This window comes from Macaca mulatta, chromosome 17, assembly GCF_049350105.2.
Source record: "Macaca mulatta isolate MMU2019108-1 chromosome 17, T2T-MMU8v2.0, whole genome shotgun sequence".
In the NCBI taxonomy this organism is placed as follows: Eukaryota; Metazoa; Chordata; class Mammalia; order Primates; family Cercopithecidae; genus Macaca; species Macaca mulatta.
Window position 1 is genome coordinate 19,511,754 of NC_133422.1, and position 21,229 is coordinate 19,532,982.

Here is a 21,229-nt window from a genome sequence, read left to right on the forward strand (position 1 = left end):
ACTCACAACCACCATACGAATTAGGTACTATTGTTAACCCCTTGTGAGAAACAAGAAATTAGGCACAGAGAAATTAGGTAAATTCCCCCAGATCATATGGTGGCAAGCAGCAGAACAGGTGTAGAGCCTAGGCTCTGATTTTAGTCCATGCACCTCTGTGAAGAAAACAGTTTGTTTTTTCCTCTGCTCTCACACCACAAGCATCAACACATTAGACTTCTGTGACCTCTGGCCACCAACAAGTGTGTGAGATTTCTTCTCACCAATAACCAACCAGTCAATTCTGGGGCAGACACCAGATCTGACGTTATCTACCTGGAGATAGCGGCAGTTCCCACAGGTTGAGGGCTCAGTCCCATATGACTGCTCCTGACTTGCAATGCCAATGGCAAGTCCCAGGTTGTTTTGTGCTTCTGACCTACTGACTATAAGTTGGGGTTCCCACGAATACCTGTTTGGATTCTATTAATTTGCTACAGTGACTCACAGAACTCAGAGAAAAAAATGATTACCAGTTTACTTAAAAGGATATCACAAAGGATGCAGATGAAGAGATGCAAAGGGTAAGGTACAGAGGAAGGGGTGTAGAGCTTCCATGCCTCTCTCTATGTATTCCATGCCTTCCCCAGGTGTGCCACCCTGGAGGAACCTCCCTGTATTCCTCTATCGGAAAGCCCCCAAACCCTGTTCGTTTTGGATTATTTTTATAGAAGTTTTATTGCATAGGCATGATTGATTAAACCATTGGCCACTAATGATCAACTTAGCCTTCAGTCCCTCACCCCTCCCTTGAGAATGGGGATGGCTGAAAGTCCCAACCCTCTAATCTTGCTTGATCTTTCTGATGACCAGCCCCATCCTGAAGCTACCTAGGGGATACCAGCCACCAGTCAACTCACTATCGTACCAAAGATATCACTTGGGAGATTTTAAGAATTTTAGGAGTTGTATACCAGGACAGGGTGTAAGACCAAATATTTCACCATATCACAGCACCTAAACTGAGAAAAACTCACAATTTTCTCATTTTAAAATTAATTAATTCAAAGAAGAAAGCGTCTACATGAGCCAGACAAGGGAGGTGGCAGCCACTGTCTATACAAAACTGAACAAGACACCTTCTCTCACTGGAGGAAGTTTGCAGTCTATTGAGAAACCTAGAGCATTTTGATACCGTCTGGTAAGATCTTTGGTAGGAATAATCGCAGGGCGTTCAGGCAGCGTATGGCAAGGGCACCTGACCCATTTGGGGGGGTGGGGGTAGGGCTGACAGGAAAAGAGTTCCTGGAAGAACAATGTAAAGGTGAGACCCGGAGATGAGCAGGAGCCAAGTTAACCTGAGCATCCTGCTGCATGCCTCAGGATGTGACATCAGACAGGACAGGAAATCCAGACCAGAGGGAATCACAAGAAGAAAGGCATCCTAGCAGAGGGGCCTCCACATGCAACACTCTAGGGTCAAGCGAGATCATGGCACATTTCAGTTTTGTGTCACAGCAAGAATTATATTTCTAAAACACAGATGTCATTCTATTGAAAAACCTCTAATGGTTTCCTGCTCCCTGCAGAAAAAGGTCCCAACTCCTTAGCAAACATGCAAAGCCCTTCCGAATTGGCTCATTTGATTTCTACTACACCAGCCATCCTGAATAACATGAGTGCCCCAGTCACATCCTCACTCACACTTTTCCCTCTGATGAGGTAGTAGCCCTTCTCCCTTTTCTACTCTATGAATTTCTACCTATTTTTCCCAGTCCACTCAAATGTCACTTCTTCCTTGGGCACCCAGATGAAATGAGATGTTTCTTCATTATTGTTCACATAATATCTCTTACATGCCCTAATGTTTGAAATATTGTATTATTAGTTTTTTGTTTATGTGTGTACCTGGTCTGATGGACATGGGGCTCCTTGACAGATCAAATATTTCTCTACCCTATGCCTATTGGGTTGTGTGGCCTTCAAGAGGCCTTCAATAGGTACTTTTCATGTTCTGTGTCACTCAGGCTGGAGTGCAGTGACAAGATCTCAGCTCACTGCAACCTCCGCCTCCTGGGTTCAAGAGATTCTCCTGCCTCAGCCACCCAAGTAGCTGGGATAACAGGCAACCACCACCATGCATGGCTCTTTTTCTTTCTTTTTTTTTTTTTTTTTATAATTTTAGTAGAAACAGGGTTTCACCATGTTGGCCAGGCTGGTTTCAAACGCCTGACCTCAAGTGATCTGCCCATCTCAGCCTCCCAAAGTGCTAGGATTACAGGCATGAGCCACCGCACTTGGCCCAATAAGTACTTTTGTAACTGAATTGATTCAGAAACCACTTTTGTCCATTATTGATTAGATATTTCCAATTTCATGTTTTTCCTTCAATTGAGAGTTATACTGGTCAGTTTGTACAGCCCACTTTTCAGTTCAAGAAATCTGGCTCTTATAATTTCATTATAAATAAATATCCATTTAAAAATTAAGTGGGACCCAGGTAAAATTTTGGGCTTAACTAGAGTGCTATAAGAAGAGATGTGGAGTGTGATAATTCAGCATAGAATCCACCTTCAGATTTCATTCCTGGGCACTGGTCCAGGAAATCAAAGATCCCCACTGAGTGCCCCTCTTTAGATTAAGAGATTATGTATAGCCAACCTATGAAGCAGCTCACAGAGCAGAGCCCGGGAATCTGCATTTATGACAATCTCTAACCCTTGCCCCCAAACATATCCTCCCTCCGTTCCTGCTCCCTCCCAGGTGATTCTTATGCACAGTGAAGTTCCGGGGCCACTGGTAATAACCTTCCCTAGCAATATAATCACTCACATTTTCCCAGTTCAATTGCGCTTTTCTGGGAGGTATAACTGAGGGCACATTTTATAGAACAGCATGAGAGATGCAGTTAATGGTATGTCAGTGAAATCAAGTAAGTAATAAATACATTAAAGTGCCAGTAATATCTCTGACACAAGAATGATTACAAAGAGTTTGAATTTCTAGTAGTTCCAATCTAAAAAAATTGTAGTCATGAGCCAGAGATTTAAAAAAATGTTTTCATGTTAATTAATTATGCAGTTCTATGTGGATATATTTGTAGATCTTTTAAAATCATGATCCTGATTTCCTAATGTACCCTTTTGCATGAATATTAAAGTTATCAGTCAATAATCATCACCAGAAGTAATATAACACTAGTGTGAACATCTGCCTTGACAAGGAAGATGACAAATGTCACCATATGTCACACATGGTTATTATTATTCCAAGGTCTTATTATTGCGAACTTGTATACCATGGGTTAAATCATATTCACAAGCTTGAAAACCAGAGTGCAGAAAAGTACAAACGTTTAAAACACATATATAACACAGCTTTCTTTTGTAGGCAGAGAGAGAAAGAGCAAGAAATATTTAAATATATACCATTTGGAATGTTTTTAATAATACTAGTTTGTGGCAAAAAAAAAATCATAGGATTGAGGTTTGGTGAATATAATAATAATAATTCTAGCACCATTCATTACCTCCTATGTGCTCCAATTGTGCTGGAACTTTCTATACTTAATCTCTAGTTCTCATAATAACCCTCCAAAGACAGTATCATTTCAACCTTCACAGTTGAAAAAATCATATGTAGGCAATTGTGTAAGGTCACACAATTAGTTAATGACAACACTAGTTTCTGAATCCAAGACTCTCTGACCTCAAAATTTATTCTCTTTCTCCTTTAGACCATAAACTGCATAAGGGCAGAGCTTTTGCCTGTTTTTATTTTCTACTGCATTCCCAGAGACTTGAACAGAATGTGGTAAATAATAGGTGCTCAATAAATAAAAGAACAATAGCATGCTTGTCCAAATGAAGAATTTTATCCTTGTGCATTTCTCTACCCTTAATATCCTTTCTCTAAATCCTTAATTCCACAGTTTATGATAGATAGTACCCTAAACCAAACAAAAATTATATTAATAATGATGATAGGGAACAAAATAATAATTAAAATGTTCAATTATTTCAAAGAAAGGAGTAAAAAAGGAACATAGGATGAATGGGACAAACAGAAAACAAACAGTAAGATGTAAAATTTAAACCCAACGTATCAGCAACTAAATTTAGTAATAAGTTAACAGATTGCTCCAATTAAAAGATAAAGAATATTAGACAAAATTTAAAAATTATGTCCATTTTGTTTACTTAATTTTTGAAATTCTTCCCTTTTATATTTTTTATAAAGGTGAAAATGGATTCTCAGAAAGTTAAGATGCTTGCCAAAATTACACAGGTAATGAGTGGCAGAGTCAGGATTTGAGCCCAGCTTTCCATCCCAAGTGCTCCCTTGCGGCCATTTAACCTGGACTCAGCCAAGACCAGGATCCATTGAGCTTGGCAAGAACTGTGCCAAGGCCATCCTTAGGGGCAAAGCCAAACTGCAGCGGGGGATGATGAAGGGTAAAGTGTAGTCCCACCACAATGAGGAATAAATGATATTTTGGAATGAATAGAATTTCTAGAAAGTGTTAAGGAAGAAATTGACATTGGAAACCGCAGACTCGTGATAGAACCAATATATGAAAAATGTGTGCTTTGTTCTCTAGCATTACCTGGCAGTCCTGGTTAAGAGTGGAGAAAATGGATAGTTGATTGATTCTGGGTTTGTGTTATGCTGGAAAGTGGCAGAAGACAAGATGGACAAGGAAGATTAGGGTATGAACGAGAGGTTAATGAAGGTTAACAAAATTCGATTTTGGAGAGTGTAGGCTGGGTAGGGAGGCTACAAAGAGAGTGAGTGCAGTGACAGAAGGACCAGACACCTAAATGAGACTGAAGAGCAGGTGTCCTGGGAGGAAGAGAGAGAGAGAGAGAGAGAGAGAGAAAGAGAGAGAGAGAGAGAGAGAGAGAGACCTAGAAGGATATGAGCCTGCAATCATGGAGAGTAGAATGGGTGTCCAGACCACATCTTGTTAAGGCATCCTAGAAATAAATTAGAAACAAAGGTAGAACCAGTTAGTAGATTTAATTTTGATCATTAAATTTTGGGCAGAAAGATACAAGCCTTAGGCTGCAACTCACTTGTCATTCTTACCTGAACTATCATTTTTGTGCAATTCTTAAAAACTCCGATCAAAGATCATTAAAAAATTCTAAATTCCTCCAGGTAACAGATTGCTTTATCTGAATCACTCATTTTTTTTTTTTTTTCAAAATGGGGAGGAAGAAAATAGTTAAAATTAGCCACCGTTTTATAATACATTTGCTGAATCCAATTAGTAATTATTTTTTAACATGAGCAGTTGGTGTAAGAGTGATGATAATATATTTACAATATAAACTTAGCATCATTAATGAGATTGTCATTTCTATATGGAAGCCAGACTGTCAGAAGCTGTCCCCTTTATGACAGAGAGTTGCTGTTTTAGTTATGGGAGGGGAATGGTACCAGTTAAAGAACTCTTAAAAAATGACCCTGCATTAACAATGTGTGGCAGACTATATGTTGGAAGAGCAGAAATGTGTACAGTTTTTCAAGACTTTCCATACAAAAGATTAGCAATTTTTATCCAATTAACAGCAATTAACTGTTTAATATTAACAGTTAAAGCGCATCTTAAATACCTATCAACATAAGAGTGTGGCTTTTTTACAATGAAGTATTGACATGGGTGGAAACTCCCTGATTCTTGACAATACATGTATCTTTTTGTACTATTCTTAAGTAGTCTAATATTAGCCTTTTCTCTTCTAAATTCCCATATTTGGATACAGAGTGAAACTTTCTTTTCACTTCTCATTTAATCAGCTTTGGCACCAACCCCCACCCCCTCTGTCAACTTGATATTCAGCTTGAGTCTGACCTAATTCTGCTCAGGCAATAAACTCACTCACTTTTGGGTCAAAAATAGGAGTAAGGAAAAAGATGTGGGAGAGGAGAGATATCAAGTCTTTCTTGTGTTAAACTGCATTTGGACATCAGCCTGATACATTTGGGTACTTTTTAAAATGCCATGCACAGTTCAAAGAGCTGCCTTAGTTCATATTAACCTGTGATTGAGTTTAACACAGTCCCACTCGTCCTCTCCAGGCCCAGCTATGCATAGCAGAGTGGGGTGGAAAAGGGTGTAACGCCTGGAGTTGGTGGTTCCCAGCCCTTGTGTGTATGTTCCCAGTGCCCTTCCAGGTTCTGGAATGACTGGTGCTGTTGTGAGTAGAGGGCGGACCTTCAGCCTTGGCAGCCATTGTAGACATTGATTTCTGCTGCCTGGTCATCTCCTGTGTATTACCCGGTGGCAAAGCTCTTGCATGTTTCAGTAAACAGAGGACCGTCCTTGGGTTTCAGCTTCACTTGACACCATGCCTCTTCTCTCTGCTCACTGATGTGAAGTCTTCCAACTGACTACCATCACCACAGCAGCATGGATCTTGAGGAGTTGAAATCTCCATAATATAACTCAAATTGGGGAAAATATAGCTGAGCAATTCTTTCTATTTTGTCATTTTGAAATTTTGTTCTAGAACTTCATTCCCAATAATGGGCTCCAAAGCATAACTGGGCTTTGCTAGACACTGTGAGTTGCCTACCTAAAGTCAATTATCTTCTTTTTTTCTCGCCAAAATACTGTAATTTTTTCCCAATTGCAGAATATCCAGCCAAAGTTTATGCTTCCCAGTCTCCCTTGTGGCTGGTGATAGACCTGTAACTAGACTCTGGCAAGGGAGATATAAGTTGAAGTATTTTGTGGAGCTTGCAGAGTAGCCTTTTACATAAGATAACTCAAGGTGGAGTGTACACTTTGACACTTCCTCGCCCTTAGTTTACTGCCTAAAACACTGGCACTCTTTTATCACTTGCTAACCATGTTACTTGCTTCTTATAGATTCTTTTGTATTGTTTTTGCACCTGTCTTTTTTCTTCAGTGAAAATACATCAAAAGCAAATTAAAGTCAGGGACTGTTTTTGCAAGCAATGTCACACACATGCACACACTTTGGGAGTACAGGTGGGGTTATGAAAGTAATAGACAAAGCAACCTCTGACAAGAAGTGTGTAATGAGGATAGGACTCACCTGGTGAGAATGATAACAGAACATATACAAGGAATAAATACAGATACATAGCAATACATATAGATATATTTTAATCTGTTTATAAAGTAGGTATCTTTAACTGAATTGTAAATGATCACTTTCCTTCCCTTTGCACTAATATAGAGTTTCAGTACAGCCGTTCATGCGTTCAGAACTGAAACTCTTAGAAAAGATGAGATAGAGAAAGGCCACTCACCCTTCACAGCTGTAAAGAATCACTAATGCCCGGCTCCTACCATGATCTTAGAGAGGGCCCCTCAGTAACCATGAACCAACAGAGTCATAACCACAGAGTAGATTGTCCCCTCTCTTTTATGCCTCATAAGTCCATCTCCTGCGTTACAAGAACACTGAGCAAACTGTTGAGATGATTTCTTAAGATATAAAGGAAATAATTTAAAGATTTCGTCACATGCAGTTCCTTTCTTCACTTCAGCTGCTTAAAGCAGACATATGCATAAGTTCCTTTGTAATGTTTCCATCATATACAGGAATCAAAGAAAGTGTCTACAATATTGTAAGTATACTGGAAAATTTCAATTTACCATAAAAATGCTAATGCTGATAGTAGTAGTTAATACAGTAATACTTCCAGGGACCTGGATTCTAATAGAAAACATTTCAAAATTATAGCAGCATAAAAAGAATGGCATTAATAATAAGTAGAATTTATCTCACACATAATAATATAATCACAAGTCTCCTCAATTGTTTGACACTTGAAGTAAGCCAAGTCCGGCTTAAATTGTGTGGCATGGTAGTGATCATTGGAAATGGGGGAGTGGTTTAGAGAGTGGAACCCTCCAAAACAATCTTCTGAAGCTCATTCACTATATTTGGTAGCAAAGAAACCAGCTACCTACCAAAGATTCAGGATCCCTTCTACAAAGTTGTGACCAGGAAGCAGCTGCCCTGCTATCACTGTGGGTTCACACAGACTCAGACCTGGGAATAGGAACGTGGATGAGAGTGATGTGTGTCACTTTGACCTGGCCCATGAAAACCTTCCTGTGATCTTTCAAGCTCTCTTTCAATCCCCATCACTGGCTGGAATGAAGGATCTGAGGCACTGGGGATAGTGGAACCACAATATAGGGAGAGCCTGGATGTCTGAAACACTGTGTGGAAGGTTGTTTGCCAAGGACTCACCTTATGTTGTTCTTTAATCAAAAACTAAACTTTGTTCTAAACCAATGAAATTGGGGGTTTAGCCGTCACTGGAGTTAGCTCAGGGTTAATTAGAATGGCAGGCTGTGGTGTGCCAGGAACACTTTCCCCTTTCCCCCTTCCAGGGCTAAGATTTCCCTGCACTAATAGTAATTAACAAGAAGGTTCTTTTCTTGACTTCTCCACTTCTTTGCTCTTCATACTTTCCCTTTGGCATTTTCCCAATAATGTCTCTGTTGAAACACCTGTCAATCCATCTGAGATCGAGTCTTGGTTTTCTTCTTACAGAGGCTACTCTGTAAGAAGTAGTGAGGGCTGAGCTCAGGAGTGAGGGAAATGAGAGGAGGGTGGTGGGAAGGGAAGAGATGATGGGACCAGTAAAGGAGGGCTTCCTCCTTTACTGTCCTGGCTTCCACATTCTTCCTCTTTTCCATTCTAGGGCTACCTGAGTCACACCAAGTCCTGGCTTTTAGTGCTCTGCTGAGATCAGGAGGGAGGCAGAGTTGCAAAAGGGGCTTCTGGGCTCCTTCTGGAAAGGACAGAGCCAGTGACTTGCAACATAAGGGGTTTTGGGACCACACAGAAAATCAAGTCCTATTGTGCTTGTGAAAAGGTGGTGATTGACAAAGGGCCTCAAGAGGTCTAACCTGTAATTCTCTCTCTTTTCATGTTCCCTAAGGTTGTGCCAATGAATAATTGCCATTGCCATTCTTCCAAGGAGAATCAATTACTGTATCAACGGTAGCTGGCTCTTGCCTGCAATATCTCTGGAATTTAGGTCATGGCAGTATTCTAGTTCCACTTCATTAAGAGGAAACTTGCTTGAGAAACATCACCAATAAAGCCATGTTATTGCCTTTTTTGTCATGTTCCTGGATATGTACAATTTCCATATTCAGAATGGAGTAAGTCCATTTCCAAGTGTTTATGTGAGCACACATGTCAATGTATGGGTGGGTTCCTATTCACTTCAGCATCAAGTGGTCTAGACTAGCACCTGAAAACTGCATCCTGGGGACTGAAACCTAGTTGATTATGCATCTCTAGAAGTATTTGAAGAGTTAGAAGTGCTTATTATTGTCATTTCTATGTCACAACTAGAGCAACATTGACTCGATGTGAACTCTGCCTCCAACACTTAGGAGCTGTGTAATCTTGTGCCTAGTACTCAACCTCTCTGTGCTCCAGTTTCTTCTTCCGAAATATGGGAATTGTAATGATACCTACTTGATAAGAGTTATATGAACATAATACAAGATAAATAGAAACCCCTGAACACATGTAGTATCCCTTAATTTATATTAGCCAATGCTATTAATAATTATAAAAAGAAGACTGCATTTTCCATGGAGTTTAGGTCATGGAAATATTCCATAGAGATCTAGGGGATTACTATATCCATTATGAAATATCTCTGGAATCTCTTCCATTTGAATACTCTATGAATCTCTTCCAGAATATCTTCTGACCTAAAATAACAGTGGCATTCACTTACCTACCTCACTAGGCTCTTGTTCTGGTCAAATCAGTGATACGTGTAGTTCTCCTGGCCTACATCTTGGCTTCTGCCCCATGCTGTAAAAAGAATGCCCTTCCTGACAGCCGAGTCTCACCATGCCCCCATCCCTGCTGGAAATGCATTAATGGCTTTTTTTTCTCTAACACAATAATGAGAAGCTCCCAAGATGGTCTCTGTGGCCCCACGCCCACTGGCCTGGCCTTGCCACATGCCCAAAGCACTCACAACTCCAGGAATCTTGCGGCATGCCTTTCTGTCTATTCACTGTTCCCTTGGGCTTGTATGCTGATCTCCATCCCCACCCACGCCCACACCCGCTTTGCCTTCACCATAGGCAAGAATGTTTTAATATCATTAGCATTTTCTTCAAGGATTCATTTTGAGCACCCCCTTTGTTTTGAAGCTGTTCGCCAATCCTATCCCCTAAGTAGAATTGGCACCTGCTTCTCCAGGTCCTCACTGGATTCCTCTATGCATCTGTTTCAGCACTTAGAACTCTTCATCGCACTTTTTGTTAGCATGACCATCCCTGTTATTCTCCTTGTATCCACAGTGCCTAACATAGCAGGCTTCAGATTGAACCACATGAGATTTCTGTTTTTATAGATATTTCCAATTTCATGTGGTTCCACTTGGAGTGGGGTGCTTAGTAAACATCTGCTGAATTAATGAATGAATGAAGTTCCACTCCTGCTGGCCTACTGTCTGACAAGGATCTTAAATGACACCATGATTTTCAGTAATACTTGTTTAGCTGCCTGAATGTACATGTCAATCTCCTTTTCATTTTCCAAAAGAATTTTGTTAAAAATTTAAGTTGTATCTATAGGTTTTTATGAGAAAATGACACAGACAGTTTATGAATATTTTCAGACAAACAGAAGTTAGGAAGCATTGTTTAAGACAATGTCAAAGTATTCAAAAAGCTCCATAGATGTGCTTTTCTCTTACTGAACAAGTGTGAAACATTGTAAGAATTACTAATTTGGCCGGGTGTGGTTGCTCATACCTGTAATCCCAGCACTTTGGGAGGCTAAGGCAGGTGGATCACCTGAGGTTGGGAGTTCGAGACCAGCCTGACCAACATGGAGAAACCCTGTCTCTACCAAAAGTGCAAAATTAGCTGGGCATGGTGGCACATGCCTGTAATCCCAGCTACTCGGGAGGCTGAGGCAGGAGAATCGCTGGGACTCAGGAGAGCAGAGGTTGCAGTGAGCCAAGATCATGCCATTGCACTCCAGCCTGGATGACAAGAGCAAAAGTCCATCTCAAAAAAAAAAAAAAAAAAGAATTACTAATTTATTCAATATGTCATAATCAATCAGTTTATCCTCTAGAAGCCAAATAATTGTCTTATTTTCCAGTCTCACTCCCGACCCAGCCACCTACTCTGTATAAATGGTTATTGTGGTTACAAAACTGGTTCCAAATGCAATAAACAAGCATGTAGCAAACAATACATACAAGATGCGTATGTCTCTCATTTCACATTACCAAGGAATAACCCACATTACCCATTAATGATTACCTCTTTGGAGATCTACTCTAATCAAAGAAGCAAAAATGGAGCATATCAGAGGTATTGGGGTTGTCAACAACCCAGCTATAAAATGTCAGTTTATGATCAACTTTGTACTGAGGACCAGCTCTCTCAGATGGGACCTGACTCAACCAAAGTCAAGAAGCCATGTCCCTTCTCTGATTATGAGTAGCTAGGAGCCTCGACCACAAGTGGACTGTATGACAAAATCATCAAACACAAATTCACACGCTTATAGAGGCCAGACACGCAATGGATACAGGTGAGGAAGGCTAAATATGAGGCACTGAAGAGTGGTGAGGAATGTGGCAAAGCATCCTGTGAACAGGCAGCAGCCATTTAGTTCTAATAGTGTTACCATTCTGGGCCTTTGTAGTTAGTGTTGCCAGATTTTAGGATTTTTAGAAGTTAGAAATCTAGATGTTTATGTGAAATTTCCTGGTTTTTGAAACAGTACATTTTGTACATTATACAACAGCACATTTTGTACATTACACAAAACATGACTAAAAGCGAGATCTGACCTTGGGCCACCAGTTGCAACTCCTACATGAAACTGTAATCTATGATGCCTCTGAATACAAGGTACTCAGAAAATGAAAGGGAGTTCTATGTTCAGAATAGTCAGAGAAAACTCGAATTTTAAATACGTTCACGTATCATTCCTGAAAATATTCTGACACATGCTGGAACACATGTCCCAAGTTTTAATTTGGAAAAGACAGCTTTGATACCTCCAGTTACCATTTTGAACCTCTTTAGAAGTTAATAGTAGTCCCACAAGGCCAAGAAAGAAAGAAGAAACAAGCCTAAATACGAAAAGGTGGAAAGCAGGTTTGAGCTAGACAGTATGTTTATTTTAGAGAATAAGGAACGTTAAAACTGTTCAACATCTTCCAACTCTCTGTGTATTTCTTTTTCTTTCACTTGCTCGTGTATTTCAAATATTAAATGCTTTGCCTCTGTTATTAAGAAAGTGTGTTCGAATCATTCTCAGAGGTCTAACTCATGATGATGACACCACATTCATTAGACAACTACTATTCCTTTCTAAAAGTTTCAGTCCAATATTAGCAGAACCTGAAAGCTTTCCAACTCACTAACCAACAGATGTCATGACCAACTTTCCCAAGAGACACGCAGCAGCACACAGGTACACACCTTCCCAGTGAGAGAATACAAGGTTCAGCTCAGGTGTTAGACACTCAGGGAACATTCAATCAAACAACAAAATGGGTGGCAGCAGGGAGAAGAGGAAAGGTTCATTCCCTCTTCAGCTCCCCGCCCCAGTTAAAAGTCCAGGGCATTTCAGGTCTACCACATTTCCAGGTAGGGACGGAAACATTATCTTTCCCTTGAAAGAAACACAGGCTTTGAACAGGAAATGGAGGGTCGTCAGTTCGGGCTGGAACACACATAGAATAATAATGACACTACCTTTGCTGGCGTCAAATGTACATTTGTTCAATAGTCCAGTGGAACAGTAACAAGGCACTTCTTCAGATGCCACCTGCTATTGAGTGTAGAAAATAACAACAAAAAAAATACCCTGTCAACTCACCCAAGTCAGATAATTACACGGACCGCAAAACATTCAGGCGCAGAGCTCTGGAAACCTTTTAGGGGGTCCTTTATCACGCCCTGCCTTTTCCAGAATGAGACTAATTTGCTTCTATTTCAGCCAGCTCCAGCAAAGAGAGCGGGTGAAGGAGAGAAAAGAGAATGAATTGTCAGCATTATTGAAAAGATTCATGATTAGTCACACTCACTCCAGGCAAGTTCCTTGCCAGACACCACACCACTCATTAGCAGACCTGAGAACTGGCGTGCCTCCCACAGCTGAGCAACAGCCTTGGGCCTGGCAGGTCCCCAGGGACCCACAAAGCCCTATGTTCTCCCACACCCTGCAATGAGAAAGACCAGTTTGGGCAGGCCTGGGTGCAGTTGGCTCCCCAGATGCTAAGTGAATCTGTTCTATGCCCTGTGCTGCTTCAAATATAATTAGTCAGGTGCTCGGCTGGCGTGGAAATCAAGGTAGCATCTCTTCAGGGTACACTGATGCGGTTACCTGATGGGGCTGCCATTTTCTCTCCAGGTTCCCTTTGGAAGACCCAAGAGATGGGTGTGTCTACAGTTTGTCAGCCTCTGTGCCCTCATTTCCGGCTACAGCTGCGAGCTGCTGATCTTCCTGGAGCTGGAAACATTTATTTCCCTTGTGTAATACCAGCAATTTTAACTTAGATTTACAGTGCCTACGACTGAACTATTCAGGGCATTAAAGACTAATTCAATTCATTTGCAAGAGACAGGTGGGCTGTAGGAATCATTGATGCCAATATCCATAGCAATAGGGAAACTGAGGCTGGGAGGCAAAAGGACTTGCTCAAAAGTGTAGAACAAAGAAGAGAAGCCAGGTCTTTGCTTTTCTATTCAGTCTCATCCCATTTCTTGGAGCGATGATCTCATAGAAAAAAAAAAAGTACCATTTCTAGTTAGGACAGCAAACTGGTTATTCTTTACTGTATGAAAACACCATTCTCAGAATCACAACTCCATAAAGTTCAGTCAAAACTAACCAAGAAGAGCTGGCTTCTGTTAGAATGAGCTGTGTCCTCCACCAGGATCTGAAAGCAAAAGACAAGAACTAAGTCTTTGTAAACAATCACAAGAGATGCTGACCATGGTGAACATCATCCCATAAATCAGAGTAGCATGGCCTCGCATGGGTTCTGATGGAGAAGAAACAGCTCCCCGATGCTGAGCTCTGCCATCCCTAGCGTCAAAAGTACCATATAGCTGGATGCCAGAGCTGGTATTATTTGGTACATACGGATATGCATATTAGCTTGGATTTATGACACCTAGAAAAAGTGATCCTGGCCCTAAAAAAAATTCAAGTCCAAGAATGATCATTAACAATGTAAGTATGACTCAAAGCACTCGGACTACATGTCTTCAGGTTGAAGACGCTTCACCCTGGCTTCACAAGAGTCACCGTGATGACCCAGGCAAGTGTGGTAAGGCCTTGGGAAAATTCCTGTGGGCTTTTAGAATTTTCATAACTCCCTGCAAGGCTGCTAGGCCCAACTGCTTCTAAAGGAAAAATGTGGGCAAACTCAGAGATATGGGTGAAGGACATTCTGTGTCAATGGACACCGAGTACTGGGCCAAGAGGCCCCTGCTTATCTGTGTTCACAGTTGGTCAACAAAAGAATCACAGCTTGCCTCGCCCTCCTTAGCAAGGGGAGGTAGGTCTGAGGGAATGTGTATCAGCACAGCCAGTGCCTGTTAACAAGGTGGCCTGGGGAGTGGGCGCTGCCCCCTTGTCTTGTATCAGTCCTCCAGTCTCTGCCATTGGCTGTGCTCCTGAGTGAAAAGAGGCAGAGCTTAGGACAGGAGATAAAGTTAAAGGAATCCTTCACCCGATCCCAGAAGAATTTTGCTTATGAGTTGCTCAGATCTCCTACAGCCTCCTCCACCCTCAACGGGTGCTGGGCTGGCAGCCAGTATGACTACTCCTGACAGTGGCACCCAGCTTAACTCTATCATGGGCACTGCAAATACACACCAGACTACCTCCAGAAGTGTCCTGGGTGCGTGCCAGGACAACATCCCTCACCTCCTCACCTCCTATTTTTGCATTATTTGCTTTCAGAAGGAAAGTGATAAAAATGGATTAATTTTTGAACACTTTTTCCAGGTATCACTGTAAGTGCTTCAAGCGTGTTGATTCTGTTAGTCCTCTCCACAAGCCCATGAGGAAATAGTCTCTTCATTTGCACACGAGGGAACGAAAACACAGAGAATTAGGTAACCTACAGTAGCCGCACAGCTGGGAAGTGGCAGAGTTCGGATTTGAACCCAGAGTCCCATGTGTCTAGCCACTATACTGGCTAGGAAATGATGATATGATTCCGTGTGACACAGGTTCTGTATCTAAGGTACTTGACAGTACTGGGGAGCATGTCTCCCTCTTCAGTGACATGAGGACACACCTATAAAGGCAAAGGCAATTTGAGAAAATGAGGCCAAGGACATAAAGGTCAAGAAGAAGGGCTTTGTGATCAGTTGGCTTAAGTCCTGTTTTGTCACTTCCGAGCAATATGACCCTGGGCAGGCTGCTCAGTCTCCTGCAGCCTCATTTTTCTCATCTGTAAAATGGGGTTAATAGGACCCTTAGCCCACAGGATTCTTGAGATACCAACAGGAATAGATCCATGAAAATAGCATTGAACAGTGGCTGGCCAAAAGCAAATGCTGAGTAAATTGTGGTTTCAATTATTATTAAATATGGTGAGGTAACCAGCAGTTAGAATAAGATGAAGTTTAAGAAAAGATTCCAGGTCGACATTATCTTCTTAGTTGTCAAATTTGTCATAGAGACTTATGAACCATAAGTAAGACATTTCTCTTAAAATGGTAATCTTGGAAAATAGCTCCCTTTCCTCTGCTGGCTGCTGTCACCACTTCTACTTCTTCTCTTCTCCCCAGGATTTGGTAAATAATTCAGTTATCATGTCACAGCTCAACCTGGCAGCTCCACTCCGAGCCTCAACCACAGCTATGCCCACTTCTCTGTGAGTTTCTGTGGAAAAGGTGCCCCCGGGCAACTGTGGCGGAGGATTCAGTCACTCGTGTGAGTGCCCGGGAGCAGGCGCAGCTCCGCCCCATCCCTTCCAATCAGCGTCATCGGCACCGTGGCTGCTCCCTACAGCTTGGCAACGTGCTGGCAGGTCGCTGGCCGGGAGCCTGAATTCCTCACAGAGGTCCTGCCACTATAATAACCATATTTTCTCTTGCGGCGAAGAGTAATTGAATTAAATTGGGCAGCATTTGATCCTGACCATACAAATTGCCTGATCCAATTGAGGCCTCTGTGAGGTCACAGGCAGGAAGGAGCAGAGCAGTGAGACAGATGTCCTCGTCCCGCGGGCCTGGCTGTCGGGTTCTCATGTCAGTGCACACCCGGAGACCCTCCTCTTCCTTGTAGAACTCTCTGCAGGGAGATGGGGTTCTGCAGGCTGGGGAGAGGAGGAGGGGAGTCCCCAGGCATGTGGGGAGCACAGAGGAGCTGGCAGAGAGCTAAGTGTGACAGATACTATGAGCCGAACATATGGGCGTGCAGATGTTTCAGCAGGAACTGATGGAAGGACAGGGCGATGGGTGACACCTGGAAATAGGAGCTTAAAAAATACTGTGTGGAGCGGGAGGACCAGGGATCAGGGACCAGAGTGAAAGCTGGCAAGTCAGAATTCAGAGTTTTGCGCTGGTGACATCTCAAACTGTTCGTGGTTTGAAAGTCACATGTCTTTGGCAAACAAGTACCCCAGTAATCTTTATCAAGAGTAAATTATGTGGGCATTTTCCTTATCTGAAAGTAAATAAGAAACACAGATGCCTACCTTTAAATGTCTAACTAGCTCTATTTTCCCTTGTTTCCACAGATAAAATTAAATATAGACATCAAGATCTAAATGTATCAGGGGTGCACAAAAGGACCCCAGGAGGGGGAAATGGGGAAAATTTCAGGTGCTTATGCCTCCACACACCCCTTTCTCTGTCATCCTGCCCTCGTCTTCACTGTCCACCCACTGAGACCTGGGGTCAACTGCTCACTTTTTCAGACGGGAAATTGAAAGACCTTTGCAAACACCTGGTCCCATCCCTCTCAACTTCCATTTCCTAATCCCCAAAGGCCAATGTGGAAATCAAAGATGCTTGCATGTTGAAGGCACCTGGGAATCAGGCTGTGCTTGTAAAACACTGGCAAGGTTGGCTTCCACCCTGAGAGAGGCACGACCTCTGTCACTTCATCCTGGAGGTCCCCCTTCCTGGCTGGCTGTTCATGAGTCATCAAGTACTTTATTTTGTCTAGTCACTCAGGGCATTCCAAGAAGCAAAAAGTGTTGGGATGTTGAGGACAACAAGTGACAGCCAGTCACAAGAGCATAGTCGGGTAAAAATTACTGTCTTCCTAAGGAGCTCAGAGGATATGGCTTCTGGCTGGGTCTGTTCTCATATTATTGCTCCAGGAGGAGGTGGCGGGAGGATTTCCCCTTCATTTATATTCAGAAGGTTTATTCTGTGTGTGAGGATAAGAATCTGTGGGCTGAGAAAGAAAGGAAGTCCTAAAAACCCAATAATTTTTAAATTATGGCTTATGACACATTAATGACTCCCAGGATGGGGAAAGTTTCCATCAGGACATATGATTCAGCCTCATAAGAGAGCCCAGTGCCTCAATTTACACCAATTTGGTTGCCAACCCAATAATCCTCTAGAGTCAAACGAACCCCTTCCAAGTGAGAGCCCTCCCGAGGGATGCAATGAGTCACCATTCCAGTATTGACGGAGGAAAAGAGACGAGTTTGCTGCACTACACAGAGCTAGTGTAAGATTTTGAGATGAAAACTTAAATGAAGATGAGGAGTAGACGAGTCTACCAAAGGCGCTGCGGCCTAATATAATCTTCCACACATAACTTTGCAATAGTAGTATAGACTTTATATCTGCACCCTCACATTCTTGAAAAAAGGTTATCCCTAATTGTGTGGCCACTGTTTACTCTTTCTCATTTATAGGCCATCAAACTAAATGAAGAGTAGTTTAAATCTAGTGCTAAAGCAAATAGGTGTATATAGTGTGGGCAAGGAATCCTCACAATGCAATCTGACCGACCATAGTCAACTCTCTAGGGCCAACTGTAAAACTCAGCTGGTACTTTCTTGCTCTCTTTTACCAGCTTTGCTTCCTGCGTGTTCCTCAATTATGTTGATGTTCTGCAGGTTTGTGACCTTCTTCTCCTCTCACTCTATCCACCCTCCATGCAGGAGTTTATTAACAGCTGTGGAGGGTTTCAGCTGCCATACACACACTATGTGTATTCGTCACGTTTCTCCTGAGGGACTGAACTAATAGGATATATATATTTACACACACACACACACACACACACATACACATAGAGAGAGAGAGAGAGAGAGAGAGAGAGAGAGAGAGAGGGCGGGGTGGGGGGGAGTTCACTAAGGAGTACTGACTCACACAATCACAAAGTGAAGTCCCATAATAGGCCATCTGCAAGCTGAGGAGCAAGGGAGCCAGTTTGAGTCCCAAAACCTCAAAAGTAGGGAAGCCGATAGTGCAGCCTTCAGTCTGTGGCCAAAGGTCAGAGAGCCCCTGGCAAACCACTGGTGTAAGTCTAGGAGTCCAACAGCTGAAGAACTTGGAGTCTGATGTTCAAGAGCAGAAGCATCCAGTACAAGAGAAAGATGAAGACCGGGCTGGGGGTGGTGGCTCATGCCTGTAATCCCAGCACTTCGGGAGGCCAAGGTGGGTGGATCACCTAAGGTCAGGAATTCGAGACCAGCCTGGCCAACATAGTGAAACCCCATATCTACTAAAAATACAAAAAAAAAAAAAAAAAAAAATTCAGCTGGGCGTGGTGGCGGGTGCCTGTAATCCCAGCTAGTCAGGAGGCTGAGGCAGGAGAATCACTTGAACCAGGAGGCAGAGGTTGCAGTGAGCCAAGATCAAACCTTCAGCCTGCACTTCAGCCTGGGCAACAAGAGCAAAACTCTGTCGAAAGAGAGAGAGAAGAAAGAAAGAAAGAAAGAAAGAAAGAAAGAAAGAAAGAAAGAGAGAAAGAGAGAAAGAGAGAAAGAGAGAAAGAGAGAAAGAGAGAAAGAGAGAAAGAGAGAAAGAGAGAAAGAGAGAAAGAGAGAAAGAGAGAAAGAGAGAGAGAGAGAAAGAAAGAGAGAAAGAGAGAAAGAGAGAAAGAGAGAGGGAGAGAGAGAGAGAGAGAGGGAGGGAGGGAGGGAGGGAGGGAGACTGGAAGACTCAGTGAGTCTACTATTCCATCTTCCTCTGCCTGCTTTATTCTAGCCACGTTGGCAGCTGCTTAGATGGTGCCCACCCAGATTGAGGGTGGGCTGCCTCTCCCAGCCCACTGACTTCAATGTTAATCTCCTTTGGCAGCACCCTCACAGACACACCCAGGATCAATACTTTGCATCCTTCAATCCAATGAAGTTGGCACTCAGTATTAAACATCACACTCTGGAAATGCTCAGCTCCAGATCCTGAGGTCAACACTCTCTCCTAAACTTCAGTTCCTTCAACGAACATTAATGGAGCTGCCAGGTAACAGGCCCTGAGCTGGGCAGTGGACACAGGGAAATGAATAAAATGTGATGTCAGCTGTCAAAGCTCACGTATGATTTTATATCCAACTACCTACTGACTTTTTTCACTCAAACCTATAGTAATAAAAACAACAATAATAAGCCTTTAAAAAAAAATCTGCTGCCATTTGTTGAGAAACCTACCAGTGTGCCTCATGCTGGCCGCTCAGTGTAAAGCACTCTGTGGCCCCCAGAGCTCACATGCTTGGCCTTCTGCTGTGCTTTCGGTGTTTGCGTCTTCTCCAAAACGCTCATGTTGGAACTTCAACCCCAATGTGATGATATTCAAAGGTAGGGCCTTTGGGAGGTGATTAAGTCAGGAGGATAGAGACCTCATGAATGAGATTAGCAATCTTATAAAAGTGCTGAAGGGAACTAGCTAGGTTTTGTGTTGTTGTTTGTTTGTTTTTAGTCCTGTCACCTTCCACCATGTGAGGACACAGTATTTGTTCCCTCCAGAGGACGCAGTAACAAGGCACCATCTTACAAGCAGTGACCAAGCCCTCACCAGACACTGAGCCCGCTGGCACCTTGATCTTGCACTTCCGAGGCTCCAAAACTGTGAAAATTACCCAGTCTCAGGTATTTTGTCCCAGCAGCATGAACAAACGAAGACACCTTCCTCACTCATAGGCCAGGTAAGGCTGGGGTAGAATATCTCAGTACACAGTCTCATCCTAGCTAACAGCCGGACTGTGACAAATGGACAGGAACCAGGCCACATGTCGATAATGATGTGTTACAGTTTTAAGATTATGGTGCTTCTCCTCTGAATTTTCTATTTATGATGAGAAATGTAAGACGTTGGTAGACAATAATTCAAATTTAAAGTGAAAATGCCTTACTACTGCCCTTTTAAACTTCCAGAACAGTTAAGGGCGTTTAGAGATTGCAAACTGAGTTGTTGTTTTTTTTTTAAGCTACTTTTTGCAACTAGTTCTCAGAGTGAATCAGAATATTCTCAATAGTATATAATTTTGTGCGTGTATATATATATATATATATCTCCATTGCTTGTAGACTCTGGATAAGCAGTATGGTGTATCCCGCAGAGGACAATGGTGGATTCCTGTGCCTTTTACTAGCTGGGGAACTTGCTCAAGTCACATCACCTCATTGTACTTCATTTCCCTCATCTGAAAAAATATATATATATAAATAAAATATATATTATATATCATATAGGTTATATATATCATATATTATATATATCATATATTATATATGTTATATATCATATATTATATATATATAATGGAAGTTGAGTTTGTCACACATACCCGCAATTTGTTGTATAAATTAATACCTCTTTATTGATCTTGATTCATTCTGTAACTCTCATAAATTTGAACTTACAAACAAAATGTCTATTAACGAAATGTTGCTTTTATTTTGTTTCATATGCTGGAGTTTTCCATGAGATTTTGTTGGGGAAAAGTATATTTAATGCTAAACAAGTTTGAACACCATACAGCAAACCTAAGGATTTAGCTGCACAGGCATGGCCCTTTCAGCACTGGCCCAGCCTGCCTCTTCAGCCTCAATGCCCCTCTCAGAACCCCTTACACCCTGAGGAGCAAAATCACCAGCTCTCCCTCCATCTGAGTCTTTGTTTAAACACGTTGTATCCTCCTCTGGAATGCGCTTCCCCTTCTCACCTCCCATGCACCCCATTGAATGTCACCCCTGGGAAGCCATCCTGACCTCTCCAGAGACAGGATCCGTGTTTCCACAGAAATGCTCCTCCAGCACTTCC

At 42.3% G+C, this 21,229-nt stretch overlaps 1 protein-coding gene across 3 annotated transcripts in view; it reads right to left on the reverse strand.

The window, feature by feature from the left end:
- LOC114673426 (uncharacterized) overlaps positions 1 to 21,229 on the reverse strand; it is a 450,214-nt gene that overhangs the window by 98,732 nt on the left and 330,253 nt on the right. The window contains exon 1 of one of the 3 annotated variants that reach the window (XM_077974398.1): positions 12,855 to 13,015. The exons of the other annotated variants lie outside the window; for them this stretch is intronic. Coding sequence (XP_077830524.1) covers positions 12,855 to 12,887 — 33 coding nt within the window. The 5' untranslated portion in view covers positions 12,888 to 13,015. Of the gene's footprint in view, positions 1 to 12,854; positions 13,016 to 21,229 lie in introns of those variants that run through there. 3 annotated transcript variants of the gene reach the window in all.